The sequence below is a fragment of the Notothenia rossii genome (genome assembly GCF_949606895.1).
Source record: "Notothenia rossii genome assembly, chromosome: 6".
NCBI classification, from domain to species: Eukaryota; Metazoa; Chordata; class Actinopteri; order Perciformes; family Nototheniidae; genus Notothenia; species Notothenia rossii.
Window position 1 is genome coordinate 43,846,582 of NC_136909.1, and position 17,844 is coordinate 43,864,425.

The following is a 17,844-nucleotide window of genomic DNA, read 5'->3' on the forward strand; positions in this document are numbered from 1 at the left end:
TATCAGCTGTTCCACCATGGTTGCTACCTCAACCTATAGTAGATTTATCATTATTGAAATGGTGACAATCAATTAAAAAACTAAATCAATGTACAGGTTTATGTGAACACTGTTCTACATGAACAATATGGGCAGTTTATACAAATATTTACTGATGGATCCAAAAATCCATACAATTGTCTAACTAGTTGTGCATTTTATGTTCCTGAGTTAAAAGTAAAAGTGGGAAGGCGTACAAGTGATCACATTGCAGTATATACAGTAGAGATGATGGCTATCTCTCTAGCACTTCAGTGGGTAGAGGAAATACAGCCAATGCGAGTGGTCATTTGCTCTGACTCCAGTGCAGCTTTGGAGAGTATAAATAATTTCTCTTCAGAATGTCGTCAGGATATTTTACATAACATTTTACACATCATGTTTAGGTTAGTTCATCTGGGAATTGTTGTGCAATTTGTGTGGGTTCCAGCGCATGTGGGCATTAGAGGGAATGAAGTAGTGGATCAACTGGCAAAATGTGGTTTGAAAGCAAACCAGATTGATATTATGGTACCCATCAGTAGAGCAGAAGTCAAATCTTTTACAAAAGTGGTTATCAAGCAACAATGGCAAAAACTATGGGACAGTAACACCAAAGGAAGACATTTATACCAGATACAAAGGGAAGTAGGAACAGGAAGAACTTGGGGGAGTAGTAGAAGAGAACAGAGCATTAACAGCATTAAAATTGGGACATTCAGGATTAAACTCATCACTGCATCTGATTGGAAAACATCCAAATGGCAATTGTGATGGTTGCCAACAACCAGAGACAATACATCATGTATTTTTTAGCTGCCCGGATTATAACAGACAAAGATTCATTCTGAAAACTGCACTGGAACAACTCAACGTCAAGGACATGGATTTCTATTCAATATACGAAAGTAAATCAAGAAATGAAGCAAACAAGTTGATCTTCAAATTCCTCAAAAGCACTGGTCTGAGGATCAGGATTTAGTATGAACATTTAATAACTCAACAGTAGGTGGCGATATATGCTCCAAGTGGAAGCGATTCGCCATTAAAGAGAAGAAGAAGAAGAAGAAGAAGAAGAAGAAGAAGAAGAAGAAGAAGAAGAAGAAGAAACTATTAATTATGTCAATGACAGGGAGTGTGATTGTTGAAATAGGGTGTTAGCGGTCTTGTTGGTGTTCAAAGAAGAATGACAACACTGTAGATCACCAACACTATGGTTTATTTTTTATTCACAGGCAAGTCAACGTTGTCGCAGTAAAAGTCCCAAGATAGCTCCTGGTGCAATAAAATGTTCCCTTGCAGTGTTTTACTATTAAGTCTGATGTTTCTCTATTAATATTGCTGCTGCATTAATGTGTATGTTGCATCATGTTACTGCTGTAGATGTGTTTCCGAGCCACTCCGATTACAACGAGAGTTACAACGAGAACGTGACGTCATATTTACACTAGACGGATCCTTTTTAGCCATAACCCAGTAGGTGGCGGTATGCACCTTATATGAAACGGTTGCTACCTGCCAAAATCTCAACAAAGAAGAACAACAGAACCCTCCGTAAGCTTTCATGGCCGCTCTGCTCGACATAGCAAGCACGTATATGGAAAGTAACTAGTTGTCTTAATCGTAAAGTAGCCGTCACAATGAGGACTGTCCTGATGGTGGCAGAGAAACCGTCCCTGGCTCTGTCCATTTCCAAAATCCTGTCTAAAGGTGAGTAGCAGAGTATGTGAGCATGTCTCTTTGTTGTTGGACACAGTAGGCTACCTTTAAATAAGCAGTGTGTCAGGTAAATTGTTAACAGATTTAAAGTGTGAACGGTGTTGTGTGAGTGATATTTTGGTGTAATTTACGGTGACCCCGACGATGTCCACATCAAGAACAACCCGTTCACGTTAACCAAACTAAGACACTAGAGAAGCCTTCCTGGTGAAGGGCTGGCGGGTCCACACCACCGCGGGAGTTCTGATCTCTCAGAGCCAGAAACAGCAAATCAGCATCCTTTTCCTCATTACTTTAAATATGAACAAGCTAGCTACTAGTGATGGGCAAATTAAGCTTTGAATGAAGCATCGAACCACTTAGACAATTGTTTCGAAAATAGTTTAATTTCTCGAAGCTTCAGTTACAGCGAACTCTCCTGGCGAAGTTTAAGGCTGCAGTGGTTTTAACGTATCTTTGCCTTGAAAAATATTCGATGCACACACACACTAAGACTGACTATCATGTTTTATTTGCAATTCAAGATTGATAATTGTGTGCATTGGGTTATTGAGAAGAGAGTAGAGAGTGCTGGAAAATGTGGCGTTGGGTGTGCTTGTGTAATTATGGCAGGGGGTGATTATGCGTGATGGGGAACACTCAAATTACTTTATTGAGGTAGCCTACATTATTATTTTCATTTTGTATTTTGTATTTTTCAAAAGGCATTTGTTTCTTTCTTCCCGGCTTGCTCTATTAATGATCCAATACAAATGCAATACCAACAACAACTCAACAGCAACATCGCAAACTACGACAACAACCCACACATTGCGCATTGTTTAGAGCGGTTATAAAGTGTTGAAGCACTCAAATTTGAAACTGTTTCAACCTCTCACCTGTCAGAATCGAGATGAGGCAGTGCATTGAATCACCTGATTGGACGGCGAACCAGTGAGTTGATTAATTCAGGAAATTAAGCAGTTGCTGCTTCGGACCAAGCCCCCAAGAAGTGCGCTGGACAATGAGGAAAATATTTAACTTTTTCCTATTTGACTTACATTGAAAAAGAGATGTCTGTAAATCGTTGGATAATTTTTTGTAAACCAAATAAACTACCCAGTATGAACGTTTGTATAGCCCTTATTCGTTCCTCAAGTTGTAAAAATGTGCTAATAACGTTATTCTGAGAGTTATTTCCCTCTGCATTATGAACGAGGATCTAACCCACGGGACCGTGGGTTTGAAGCACGTATCGAAGCTTCAGTGTCAAACTGCCATCACTACAAGCTACATCATTTGCTTTATATTTGAGATGGGTGAGTCCTGATTCATCCAGATCATTAACCCAGATCCTAGTAATGAGCTGGTCGTGACGAGTCTCCCCTCTGGATTAACCCGAGTCCTTTGAGTCCTACACCTGGTGACGTACAAATTAAAACTATAAATTGCGTCACTCGCTACTCTCCTTATAACATGTAAAATCACATTACAACTAGGGATGCACCGAATATTCGGCCGCCGAAAATTATCGGCCGAAAATGGTTAAAAAGGCCCTTTCGGCCGAAAAATATCACCGAATGTCAGGGAACAGGGTTAAGTTGGTAAACCATCGTGTTGTTGTGATGACGTAATCAAAACGCGGCGACAAGCACGGCGCGCGACCATGCTCGCGGCTGGCTCACAGCCAACATGTCTGGCGCTTGGAGATATTTAAAAATATCAGCGAAAGAGGCGCAGATCGCGATTTGTAAAACGTGTTCAGCTAACATTTCTCGAGGGGGTGTAACTGCAAAGACTTTCACCACTTCGGGATTACTCCACCACTTGAATTAAAAACACCCGGACAAATATGCGGAGTAAGATCAAATCACAAGCACTGACAGTGAGAGACTGTTCAGCGCTGCCTCTCATGTGCTTGATGAGAAGAGGAACAGACTTATGGCTGATAAAGCAGAGAAGCTAATGTTCATTAAAAAGAACCTTCCACTTTTCCTTAATAAGTAGACAAGGCTGGCTTATCATAAGCTTATCTAGTTCTACATGTCTACTCTATACCCACTTTCCTGAACAATTTTCATTGTGAGTTATAATTCACCATCTCAGGTTATCATTAGGGGGAAATGACAGCAGCACAGTGTTCAATATATTGTACTTTCGGTATCTAAATGATATAATGTTGTTTACATTGCTCATGAGGACAGACCACCTTATTTGCAGATTCTTGAAATTGTAATTTAATTTGTAATTGATTGTGGATTTTGTATCCAGTTTTCACTTTATGTATCTTTATACAATGTTTACTACTTTGCTTATGAGGACAGACAGCCTTATTTACAGATTCTTGAAATTCAATTGTAATTTTATTTGTAAATAGTTACATTCATGTGGATTTATCCAGGTTGCACATTTGTATGCATGCACTTATTGGTGCATTTGTTGTTGTTGTTGAAGGCCTGGCTGTTACAGTCTTTATTTACACTATTTTTTTGTAGGCCTACTGGCCTAGATGTTTATGCAGTTTTAAAGCACCTTGGCTTTGTTCTGAATGTACTTTGTTGTAGTTATCCTACAGAGAAAAGAAAATGCACTTGACTTGGAATTAATGTACTGTATGCATTCAAAAGTGCTGAATAAATGTTTTATGGACCCATAATAGTGATTATTATTTAAGTTAAGTTTTGCCATAATGTCTTTTTCCATAATCAGGCAGCTGAACAACATTGGTAAAAATGTATACATTATATATACAGGACTGTCTCAGAAAATTAGAATATTGTGATAAAGTTCTTTATTTTCTGTAATGCAATTTAAAAAAAACAAAAATGTCATACATTCTGGATTCATTACAAATCAACTGAAATATTGCAAGCCTTTTATTATTTTAATATTGCTGATTATGGCATACAGCTTAAGAAAACTCAAAAATCCTATCTCAAAAAATTAGAATAGTTCCTCAGACCAAGTAAAAAAAAAAGATTTATAACAGCAAAACACAATCAAACATTTGAAAATGTCCATTAATGCACTCAGTACTTGGTTGGGAATCCTTTTGCACGGATTATTGCATCAATGCGGCGTGGCATGGAGGCAATCAGCCTGTGGCATTGCTGAGGTGTTATGGATGCCCAGGATGCTTCAATAGCAGCCTTTAGCTCATTAGCATTGTTGGGTCTGGTGTCTTTCAGCTTCTTCTTCACAATACCCCACATATTCTCTATGGGGTTCAGGTCAGGGGAATTTGCAGGCCAATCGAGGACAGTAATGCCATGGTCAGTACACCAGTTACTGGTGGTTTTGGCACTGTGGGCAGGTGCCAGATCATGCTGGAAAATGAATTCCTCATCTCCATAGAGCTTTTCAGCAGACGGAAGCATGTAGTGCTCTAAAATCTCTTGGTACACAGCTGCATTTACTCTGGGCTTGATGAAACACAGTGGACCAACACCAGCAGCTGACATGGCTCCCCAAACCATCGCTGACTGTGGGAACTTCACACTGGATTTCAAGCAACTTGGATTTTGCTCCTCTCCAGCCTTTCTCCAGACTCTGGCGCCTTGACTTCCAAATGAAATACAAAACTTTCTTTCGTCTGAAAAGAGGACTTTGGACCACTGTGCAACTGTCCAGTGCTTCTTTTCCTTAGCCCAAGTCAGACGCCTCTTCCGTTGTCTTGAGTTCAGAAGTGGCTTGACCATGGGAATACGGCTATTGTAGCCCATTTCCCGGACACGTCTGTGAACAGTGACTTTTGATACCTGGACTCCAGCTTCAGTCCACTGTCTTTGAAGCTCCCCCAAATTCTGGAAGCGACTCTTCTTCACAATGCTGTTAAGGCTGCGGTCATCTCTCTTGGTTGTGCAGCGTTTCCTGCCACATTTCCCCCTTCCAACAGACTTTTTGTGGATGTGCTTTGAAACTGCACTCTGTGAACAGCTTGCTCTTTGAGAAATTTCTTTTTGTGTCTTACCCTCCTGATGGAGGGTGTCAATGACGGTCCTCTGGACAGCAGTCAGATCAGCAGTCTTCCCCATACTTGTGATTTAGTTTACTGAACCAAGCTGAGTGTTTTTCAAGGCTCAGGAAACCCTTGCAGGTGTTTCGAGTTAATTAGACGATTCAAGTGATTCGTTGAACACCCTACTAGTATACTTTTTCATGATATTCTAATATTTAGAGATAGGATATTTGAGTTTTCTTAAGCTGTATGCCATAATCAGCAATATTAAAATAATAAAAGGCTTGCAATATTTCAGTTGATTTGTAATGAATCCAGAATGTATGACATTTTTGTTTTTTTAATTGCATTACAGAAAATAAAGAACTTTATCACAATATTCTAATTTTCTGAGACAGTCCTGTATATATATATATTTCTATTAATCATTTTCGGCCATTCGGTTTTCGGCCAACTGTTTCCTATTTTCGGTATCGGTTTCGGCCAAGAATTTCCCCATTCGGTGCACCCCTAATTACAACGTACCCCAGTCCATCTGCCTAGCTTTTATTAAGTAGGATAGCTGCCAAAAAAAGCAAGCCCACAAGCACAGTTTTGGTTGAAAAATACAAAATGGATTCACAAATGCCTGATCGAAAGTTGTCAATGTTAAAGAGATATTCACAAATTCCTTTTTTTTATTTGTAAATTAATTATAGTATTCACAGATCTTTTTTTTATTTGTGAAAATATTTTGCGTATTTGCAGATCCGTTTTACATTTGCAAATGTATTTGTGAGTTTGCAAATCTTTTAAATGCATTTGTGGATGGTGTTTTACATTTACAAATCACATATTTACACACAAATAATTTTTATGTTCACACAGATATTTATGAGACAAATCTATGCCCATAAGGCTGGCTTGACCGTCACCGCAGTATATATTTTGGAATAACGTGGTTACGGGATAAGGATGCATTGGTAGACTTAGATCAGTCTCAATAGGTTAAAAAAGGATTCCCAAGTGAATTTTGTGATTAATAAATATATATGATTCTCCACAAAATTATTTAGCAATGCACACATCATTTATCGTAGTATACAAATAATCCACAGAAACCATGCATTTAAAAAAAACAAATATTCCTACTGACAAAGGTTCATTGTCCCAAAAATCATCTCAACATTATTTTATTGTCACTTGAAGACCATCTCATGTCACAGATATGAAATGATAATACAATAGCATAATAATGCATATGCACTTTCATTCTTACAAATATGATTGGATTGGATATTTTTGTCAGCGTTAAGGAAATTAATGACAGAGTGCAAAGTAACAACATATAAGCTTTAATTGATAGCAATTTTATGTTTCCACTGTTTTTAAACAGTCGACATATTGGCTCATTCAGGTAACAGGCCTTTCTTGACTATTCACTCTCTTGACTCTCACTTAAACCCAAAATGTGCCCACCATGGAGCTGTAGATTGTACGCCCATTGGACCAATATTCTTCCAAACGTTCTGGCCTGTCAGTACCCATAAAAACCCCTATCCTCAATGTTATCTTACCTCTACCTTTGTCCTCTACTCTGAAGCCAGTACCCAGAATATATGTTCTTTATCTGGGTTCACTAACCCTAACAACAAAAACAACAACAACAACAATCCTGCTAAGCAGTTCTACAATGCTGGCTATCACCTCTGTAAATAAACCCAGGGTTTCTCAGTCTGGCTATGACTGCGTTTCACTTAAAAAGGGAGGAGTTGGCAGCGAAAAATCATCATATTTTACAAATGAACAGCATATAACATAGCTAAAAACGTTCAAAACTTAATCCAGTCTAAAAGCAACACAGTTTAACATGCCAAATGCAGGAAGGACGGGTGGCAAAAGAAACCCCTAGGTAATGCATACATTAACCGGTTAATATTATCTCTGCTTATCTTGGTTACTATTAGGTTGACTTATTTAATATGTGTAAGATTGAATTAATGTGTTGCTTGAACGCAGCTTTTCATTTTATCTTCTTAATCTTCCTATTTTTTTTAAAAAGAAAGCAAGGCTTATTTATTAGCATTAAATTGCCAAACATTCAGTTACATTTTAAGTGCATTCTACTGTTCACCACTTTGAGTTATGTTTTTATTTACTCCCAAGTCTGTTTTAACCAACCAGGCTTGCAGCTGAAAGACTAAGGCATAAATAATTAATATTGACCTCCTAAGACCGTGTCTCAAGCCATGAACCAATCTTGAACATCACCTGACCCGGAAAGGTCCGGTGTGCAGCATACGTCACCAGCTATCCCATTAAGAAGGGAACCACAGTCTTAGTACTGAAAACCCAGGGTTAAATCTGAAGTTACTATCCCCAAATCCTGCTCTGTAAGTCTGACACAGAGGAGAGAGAGCAGACGAGGGGACATATGACAGGGAAGTGACATGTTCATTCGCCTTAGGCGCTGTGAAAGAACGCTCTGGCATCATGTTGACTAACATTTTGGTGACTTTCTCATTTAAACAAACATGCATGTTAAAACAAATGGAAAAAATGATGAGGCTATGTCCATATATATAAGTCGATAATGTATTGTTGTGACAGGCCTATCAGCCATTCCTGCTCAGCTATGCCTGGAGATGGCACATATACACGCTATGGTGATGAGCTCAAACTCCAGAGAGTAGCTGGCTGAGGGGAAGCAGCTGGGGTTCTTCCTGAGGACGGGCATCCTCAGGGACACGGGGATGGTCTCCAGACCAAAAGCACTGTCCAGCCCCCTGCAGGAGTGGCTGCTGTGGCAGCTGGCCTCATGGATGACCTGAGGCACCCGGTTCAGGTCGATGTTCTCCCTGGAGACAGATCAGACAGGCTTTATTCATTGGTGAATAAGAATCCTTCATCTAAAGGATTTATTAAGTCATCTGGCGATACATTCTGCAATCCTGTCTGTTAGCAGATGTTTTCAGTAATACACAGGGATGTTTCTCAAATAATCAAACAAACATGTTATACCGTTCATGATAAAGTATCATTCCCTGGGATCATTGCCCACACAAAGACCATCAAAATGTGCACTTAATACAAAGCACCTCAAAGTTATTTGTCTTTGTTTGTCATGTGCAAGCAATGTAAAGGTTACATTTCTCATCACATAGAGAAATGACAAAGTGGTCATTATGCTATGGTGTGCTGTTGGCAATTGAATATTATACCTATTAGGGGTGCGCCTAAAAGCTGTTTGCCAGCCGCCCTTAAACAACAAATGATTCAATATAATTATTTATAATAAACAAATATTCTTAAAATGAATTGCTTCAAACTTGAAATGAGTTTGTTTCACTTAGTTTAGTCTTATATCAAATGTAATACTTTTGATTTTTGGGCTATCGGTCAAACAATACAATAGATTTGACACTTCAAATTAGTTGTAATAAATAAAATGAACCAATGAATGGTTGATTTAGGGCAATTGGTAAATTAATCATTAATTGGAGTGATCATTAGTTTCAGTTCCATTTATACATTTGATCTTTCCTCATTCATATTCTTTCCTCTTTTCTTCTTCATTCCCAGTTCAGTCAGCTGGTGCTTCTACCAAAGTGTCATCAATAGCTAGCCACAATCTTCTTGATTCTTTGAATGCAAGGACATTGTAAAAAAACAGCTGATAGCTATTTACTAGAATGCAATTTGTCATTTCCTAACGTCCAATCAACATTTTAAAGCACAGAGAGACTTCATTGACAATGGTATTCCTTGGAAAATGATGATAATCTTTGCTCTAAAAATGAAAAAACGACAGAGTTCTCAAGTTGACATTTACAGGTCTAGGTTTGTCCCGACTAATGGAACAACATGAAACACCCTAAGAGACTGATTCATATTTTGAGTTCTGTTAATCATCTAATGGATTATTTGATCCACTCTTCCAGAACGACTGGCTGAGAATAGAATAGTGTATTTTAGCTTAATGACAGTAATGGTGGCGTGTACACTCACACGTAGCTCCAGGTGGCGATGCTGCGCTCGTTGATGTTGCTGGGCAGGTTCACCAGCTGCCTGTGGTAGTCCTGCAGGTTGTAAGTGCAGAAGGACTCCTCCACACACTGGCTGCCCAGAGGAAGGGCCACACACTGGTTCAGGGCCGCGAGGCACAGCAGGAAGACCCGCAGCAGCTACACACATTATTCGGTTAGTCTCATTTCTCTGCGTCACTTTCCGGGAGATGTCTTGCATCAGTCTGCTTTTCCTCAAACTGAAAATACTGCATATCACTATGCTTTGGAAATTATTATGATTTGTTTTTGTCCCTCAAGGATAAGCCGACAACTCTGATTGGCATTCCATACTGATTTATTAAAGGCTGTCAGGACTCGACTCTGCTTTGTATGAAACACTTTATTTAGTGCACTGCTTACCAAATGGTTTTAAAAACTGTCATTTACAGTAAGCTGACCTCAAATATATGTTAAGATATGTAATCTTGTTTCTTATTCTTTGATAAAAAGGCCTAGTTCTTGATATTAATTACAGTTTGGCCCATTTCATTCTTAAGTTCTTGTACATCTACTTGTACATCGCTACAGAGACAATATTACTTTGGTGTGTGTAATGAAACAAGGGTATTGTTAATAATTTCCAAGGATATCCAGCCCTACTTTGATAGTTAGTGTAAAGGATGGCCTCTTGTGGCTTATTATTTAAACGTACACGTTAAGACCAAAACTATTCTACTTTTAAGGTGTAACCCACTTGGAAGCTGTCAAAAACGTCCGTCATCATCACCATTAACATGAAGGCAACTTTCTTACCTGGAGCTGTTCCATGGCTGAAGTTTGTCGCTTGAGATGGATGGGCTGCTCCTGGGTGCTATAGGTCTTATGTTGTTTCTCTTGGTGTCTGTTGGAGTAGATCTGCAACCTGTCTCTGGACCTGCCTCTATTTATTTGCCCTCATTGTAGCATTCCCATCCGAATAGTTTGCGTCCATATTCCTTCATTAGCAGTCAACCTTGAAAGAATAATTGTATTCAGAAAAGACGTCATGTGCATGGTAACTAAGGGATGACTTCCCCCTCAATTAATTGAATATGCACTCATGTTCCTGCCATGTTCTGACCTCCTGTAAAAGTCTGACTCATCAGAGCCCCGAGTTTTAGAATAAAAACTAAAAAAGTAAATAAAGTGTACTTTTTGAAGCGCATTTCAAAAGTTGTTTTTTCTAATTCATTTTTATTTATTGAATATCTTCAAAATTATGTAGTTTAATCTCACGATACTTCCTTATTATATCTGCATATTATAAAATATAAGGTTGCTATTATTTTATAACTTAAAGTCCTTATCTTACATTAAAAACTTTTTTTGGCAGTTGATTTCTGGGGGGTGTATGCAACAGATAGTCAATGTATGTTTCTTTATTTCATACTGAATAATATGTAAAAAAAGGAAAAATATTAGGTCCAATAAAAAAACTTTGCTTCTGGAAGCAGGCCATTTCGTGACGTCACGTGTGGTTCCCGGCTGCCGCTGTCTGGCTCCCTGCTGCCGTCCGGATCGACAGCCAATGGGTTTCTCCCAGTTTACAACTTAGATTAGGATATATAAATGATAAACAAATTTCAAATTGATGGTTCACTCACCCTGGACAGTGTTAGTTTTTTCACAGCTTTATCGGACCTGTGTTTCTTTTGTAGGGGTTCCGCCAAGGAGTCTGACATCACTTGTGTTTCACCCTGTTTACTATCGGACAGCGTTGTCTCCCGTTGGCCGCGAAATATCGACGATGCCTGGGGCTCAGCCTCGGAACGCGAGGAAGTCATTGGGGTTGAATCACCTGTCCTAATTGATGGAATTGCACCCTTTCTTATGTCCAACTGTTTTTTGAAACCCATCTTCCATTGTTGGTAGCCTTCAAAATCATCAGGGACAACAAAATGTGCCCCACAAATAACGCTGGTTTCACTGGCGCACTGCCAATTTTTTCTTGTGTTCCGCACAAATCGCTCCCATTTCTCCCGTAAAACCTTCTCTTTCGGGAACAAATGAACGGTAAAACCATCCCGATTGGTGTTGCTACACCCGCCAACGACACACCTCTTCACCATGATCCGGAAAAAACAAGACAAACTCGGAGATAAACACTGATACACAAAGTTGACATGCGGCTATACCAGCAATGCTACACTGTGTGATGCTGGGACGGGCTGAACTCACCAGGATTCGCGGAACCACACGTGACGTCACGACACAGCACCAAGCAGCGGCAAGTTTGAATCCAGACTTTTCTGGATACCTCTGAATTTGACCCATTTTCCCGATATTAACAAGTGATTTACAGCAAATAGGAAACGATATTCGATCTATATCACGTATTACTGGAATAAGACCCAACAAGTTAATGCATTTTGAAACCGTTCTATGATCTTTCAGCTACAGTAAATTACGCAAGATAAGGACTTTAAGTTTTATATAGTATAGTGATTAAATAAATAACACGTTATTTGTGTGATATAAAAATAGTTGTACAATAAATAGCTAAAGAAAATAAATGCTACAAAGCAAGCCTAAAATGTTCTGATGAAGGGTTTGTTTGATACGGTCTCATAATGTTCTCCCTTTGACTGGCTTGACTTTGCCCTTTGCTTCTTGCAGATTGACGGACACTGAGCAGTACACACCAGAAGTCAGTCTGTCTCAAATAGCTTCTTAGTCCGTGTCCACTGTTCTCACTAAAATAATATATTTTTGTTATAAAAAACTATCCTGCGGAACTAAAAGTTCCATTAAAAGACAACAATAGATCACTTACAGGTGTCACTTGGGGCCCCAAGTTGGCCAGGGACGGCCCTGATTAGGGCTTCTAGTTTAGCGCTTACTTCAGCCCGTTCCTCCCTTTTGGCACCAAAGATAATTGTCTCTGTTTTGTTTGTTGTTTAATTCTAGGAAATTGTTGCTCATCCAGCTACTGATTTGTTCCATGCAGTTGGTGAGGGATTGTAATGGTCTGTAGTCGCCAGGCTTTATTGTAATGTATAACTGAGTGTCATCTGCATAATTGTGGTACGACATTTTGTTAACTTTTAGGATCTGGGCTAGTGGAAGCATGTCCTGTCCTGCAGATACGATTTTAAATACCATCAACATCTGGTTTTTAATAGTTTTTGGACAAATACATTGCAACACATTAGGCTTTGGTACAAAATACTTGTGTTGGTTTGGATCTTTTCAGAGTTTCAACCATATTAATTACCTCTGCAATTGATCATTTATGTGTAATCCTTTGCATTTTTATGTTGTTAGGTGGGCATTTCAATGTTTTTTTCATGGGCCTATAAAACCTGCACCTTTTTTAAAAGACTTCTGACTAATTACGTTATCATCTTTTATCCTTGGCCTTAAGGAAATTGTACAAGTCGCAAGGGTCTCAACGGAGCATGCTCAGTGCACGAATACCCCGGCAGCTTCCAGGGCCAAAGTGTACGCTTTAAGATGACTTCTGTGTGTGGACATGTGATGAGTCTGGATTTCATCGGTGGGTATCATCTCCTGCTCACCCGAACCCACCCAACCTTCACTGATGATATTTCCTTGCAGTGCTTAATAATGTAACAACATGTTTTTAAGAGTTCAGTTTTCCTGAATCTGTGTCAGAAAAGAAAAAAAAGTTATCAGTACATCCCTAATCATGACCTGATCAACATCTTAAACAATTGAATGTACCATTACACCTTCTAAAAGCAATAACTAAAAACACCATTTAACAGTAAATATGAATTGTTACCATCAAATTGGAGATACATATCCCACAATTGAATAGGGTTAGACTGAAAAACTCCTTTGTGCACCAGTCAATCCTCAAATTAAATACAGAGTTTAATCCCAGGTCAAATGTACGTTAGAAGCTCTTGAACATACTGTCTTCAGTGATTGTATTGTTGTGTTAATTGTCTGTTTTCCCCGCTTAATATTTGAGGATGGAGCTGCTGTAACGTATGTAAAATGTCAGACTTGATCTGACAATAAAGTGTTAATCATATCGTTTTACGTGTTCCAACCTATTTAGCTCCCATTTCTTGTCCTTTCTTACAGTTTAGGCTTTGTTGTTGTTTTTTTAGGGAAGTACAACAACTGGGACAAGGTGGACCCTGCAGAACTCTTTAGCAAAGCTCCGACAGAAAAGAAGGAGGCCAACCCTAAACTCAACATGGTCAAGTTCCTCCAGGTAAGTGACTCAGATATTGATTTTCAGAAGACATTGGAGCACACAGCATTCTTATTAATCATTTGGATGTCAGTGTTTCATGGATTATATTTGTGGTGCTTACCCCACATTTCTGGTGTCATGTCAGGTTGAAGCGAGAGGCTGTGACTACGTGGTTCTATGGTTGGACTGTGATAAGGAAGGCGAGAACATCTGCTTTGAGGTAATTCAGGGCCGAATTCAAACCTGCTATTAATGCGAGCATTATCTGAAGATGTTATGTATAAAAGGACATCCAATCCTTGGCTCTTTTCACTAGGTATTCAAAACATTATTTTGGTTGTACTGCCGTTGTTATTTGATCTCGATATACAAATAGTTCAGACAGCATGGCTCACAACATGCCTAATCCTAGGTCAAGGGAATCAGTGCTGCTTTTTGGGTTCTGCTCATTTTCTTTTGCTGAAAAGGAGTCTGCTTCGTCAAAAGGAAAAGATGACACTTTGCTCGTCAGTGCCCTTAAGTAGCACTTGTAGTCTCATTTGGTTAAACTGCACTGCAGATGATCAGAATGTCCTCACATGCAGGAACACGTATTTCTCACCGCTCAGTTTGACCACATCTGATGCAGTTAGTGGGCTGACATCACACTTATATTGACTGCTAACTGAATATATCATATTTTTTACTACTGAGTATTCTTTTCACTCCAACTAAATCTACAGTTTAAAATATACATTACGCTCCCCATTTCATGGGGACATTTTCTCCAATACAAAGTGATTTGTGCGATCCACCTCTTCACGCTTAATCAATTCATCGCTGATGCTGCTTCTTTTTGGACACAGGTTTGATTTATTGCAGCTTAGAAGAGTATCTGAACTCATTCTAATAATCAAAATTGATTGATTGATTCTTATAGTTCAGGGGTATTCAACTAAAATTCAACGAGGTCCAGTTAGAGAAAATCTCCCCATGTAAAGGTCCGGAACATCAAAATGTCTAACTTGCTTCATGAATTAGTGTGATATATATCGAAGTAGCCTGCAGCTTTATCAACGTCTGCATGTAATCAACAACTGACTGCCAATCAAATGAAGAAAGTACAATTAATAAACAACAATATTTATTGTCAATTAACATTGAACTATACAATAAATACTGTGGATATGCAACAGTCTTCCTCACTGTCCTCCTCAATGTCTCCTTCACTGTCCTCTATTTCCACTTCTTGCATGGTAGATGATTAAGATACTGCAGTCTTCCTCACTGTCCCTGTTTAAGCCTCCCATTTGCTTTCTCCAAACTTGTCGCTGAAAAAAGTCCTCGCATTTCCTGAGGCCAAGTTGAAGGATCAAATTCTAAGAAATGACATGAATTGAAGTCATATCTGATTTCAGATGTGGGAAGTTACTAAGTACACTTATTCAAGTATTGTACTTAGGTACAATTTTGAGATATTTGTACTTTACTTGTATTTCTATTTTATGCTACTTTGTACTTCTACTCCACTACAGTTCAGAGGTACATGGTGTACTTCTACTCCACTACATGTACTTAATACCTTTAGTTACTTTACAGATGTGGATGAATGATGTGAAATATAATCAAGTGTTAAATCAGACTTTAGTTCCACCTGGAGTAAATCCACAAGCTACCCTGCAGTATACAAAGTCATTCAAACTAGCTGCACCTTTACCAGCTTTGAGAACACTTTCATGATCAATCATTATAAAACATATCATATATATTATTCTGAAATGGACCAATCTGCACAATGAGTACTTTTACTTTTGGTACTTTAACTATATTTTGATAATACTTTTCTGCTTTTACTTAAGTAACATTTTGAATCCAGGACTTTTACTGTAACAGAGTATTCCTACAATCTGGTACTTCTACTTTTACTCAAGTGCAAGATCTGAGTCACGTTGTGAATGCAGGACTTTTACTTGTAACAGAGTATTGCTACACAAGATCTGAGTACTTCTTGCACCTCTGTCTGATTTCAAACTCTTCCATTAACACCCTGAGTAAGATTGCAGCTGTGTGTTTTGCGCCACCTTGTTGTAAATAAAACTGCAGCAGCTTGACCACAGATCGATTAAAAGTCTCACATCAAGGAATGTTGTGATCAGCTGATTTTACGCAGTTCTCCAGTGTGTGTGCGCGGGGCACAGAGTTTGCACAGGGGAGTCTCCCTCCGCAGCCAGTTGGCGTAGTTTTGGTACAATTCTGTTGTTCATTCCAACGTTACAAGCTCAACTCTGTCATCCAGTGATCTAAGCCTGCCTCCTGTAAAGGCTTTACCAGTCCGTTGGTTATGGCCTGTGCGGCTCGGCCAGCACCCAGTTCAATCAGTTCAATCAGTTCAATCAGTCCAAGAACGACCAAAGATTGCTAACAGGGAGCAAAACGCCAAAGTGGCTGCTTAATGTATTTTAGTTTTTTGGACATGTCTAATAGTTTACTGACAAAAACAAGGGTAGACGAAATATGTGTTTTTGTTTTGATGACCCATCAGATACGTAAAGGTGCGCAGTGACAAAAGTGACATTACGCATTTCATATTTTTGCCGCGCATGCGTACCTGCGTACAAGTTATGTGCACCCCTGATAATAGGTCCGGGTCCGTATAGGTCAGCGTCTGGGTCCGGATCCGGACCGCGGTCCGCCTGTTACTGAACTATGCTATAGTTGGTTATTTAGCTTTTGACTGTTCTGTCACTGTTTCTCTTGCCTTACAGGTATTGGATGCCATCCAGCCAGTGATGAACCGAGTTAGGGAGCAGAGTGTTTACCGAGCCAAATTCAGCTCCATCACGGACACTGACATCTGGAATGCCATGGATCACCTGGGAGAGCCCAACCGCAATGAAGCCCTGTCAGTGGACGCACGTCAGGAGCTTGACCTGCGCATCGGCTGCGCCTTCACTCGGTACACTGCTGTCCAGACACACACATCTCACTGCTGCCGAGACACACATCTCACTACTGCCTGTCACCCCCAACACTTCTGATGCCTTGTTTTTATTTATAATTGTTACATTCCCTATTGGGCTAGGGGAACCAAAGGGAAATAACACAACCAGAGTGGAATTGGTATTAATTATAAGCGTTTATTTAAAACAGCTGTAAACAAAATGGCAGGCAAGCAGCCTGAAACAAACAAAAGGGCCAAAAGGGCACCGGTTGACAAATAACCAAACAAAAGGAGGACTCTAAGAAAGGAGTCTAAATACATACAGGGAAAATAAATACTAATATACTAAATAAAGAACGAAACAAAACCTCACTCTAAAAGTGGTACAACTAACACAAAGAATCTATACAAAAACACAGCTAAACTAAAGGCAACCGTCACCGAATCCTAAACTACTCTAAACACTAACTAAGCTACTCTACACTCTAACTAACCTACTCTAGACACTACTAATCACACAAGTTTTAACCCCAGAACAAAGAGCAAGTAGCGAGAGGCATCTGTCCACATACAGAGCCTCCAGAATGATGATTGTCCCCAAGCTTTGTAATAATCTCCAGCAGGTGTGCGCCGGCTGTGCGCTGCGATTGGAGTGCGTCGGGCCCGGCGTGCTCCAATCGCAATCTTCAGGGGCGGACCAGGAGATGGGAGCCAATGCCGGGAGGGCAACCGCACAGCTCATTTACATAGAACACACAGCTAAAAACACTCAGACGACCAGGAAGGCAGCAGCCGTAACACTCCCCCCCCTTAAGACACAAACCCACAGGTTTTGTGAACCTAAGCACACTAATGAAATTCCTAATAACACACATTCATCACAAACTCAACCTGACACACTAACGTCACAAACTCAACCTGACACACTAACATCTCAAACTCAACCTGGACAAGCATCGGCCAACACATTCTCTGAACCCTTTAATGACGGGTGTCTACTGTTGTAGTCCCGCACAATCAGAGCCCATTGCAGGAGACGCTGGTTGTGCTTGGACAC

The 17,844-nt window shown here is 39.6% G+C and overlaps 1 protein-coding gene across 3 annotated transcripts in view; it reads left to right on the plus strand.

Moving 5' to 3' along the window:
- Positions 1 to 1,517: 1,517 nt before the first annotated feature.
- The window catches only part of top3b (DNA topoisomerase III beta), a 54,238-nt gene continuing 37,911 nt past the window's right edge, over positions 1,518 to 17,844 (plus strand). Inside the window, exons 1-6 of one of the 3 annotated variants that reach the window (XM_079688945.1) lie at positions 1,518 to 1,728; positions 9,668 to 9,853; positions 13,064 to 13,195; positions 13,779 to 13,885; positions 14,013 to 14,087; positions 16,612 to 16,802. In XM_079688945.1, the coding sequence (XP_079545071.1) occupies positions 1,659 to 1,728; positions 9,668 to 9,853; positions 13,064 to 13,195; positions 13,779 to 13,885; positions 14,013 to 14,087; positions 16,612 to 16,802 (761 nt within the window). In that variant the 5' untranslated portion in view covers positions 1,518 to 1,658. The remainder of the gene's footprint in view (positions 1,729 to 9,667; positions 9,854 to 13,063; positions 13,196 to 13,778; positions 13,886 to 14,012; positions 14,088 to 16,611; positions 16,803 to 17,844) is intronic. The other 2 variants (XM_079688943.1, XM_079688944.1) reach the window with 2 other exon arrangements.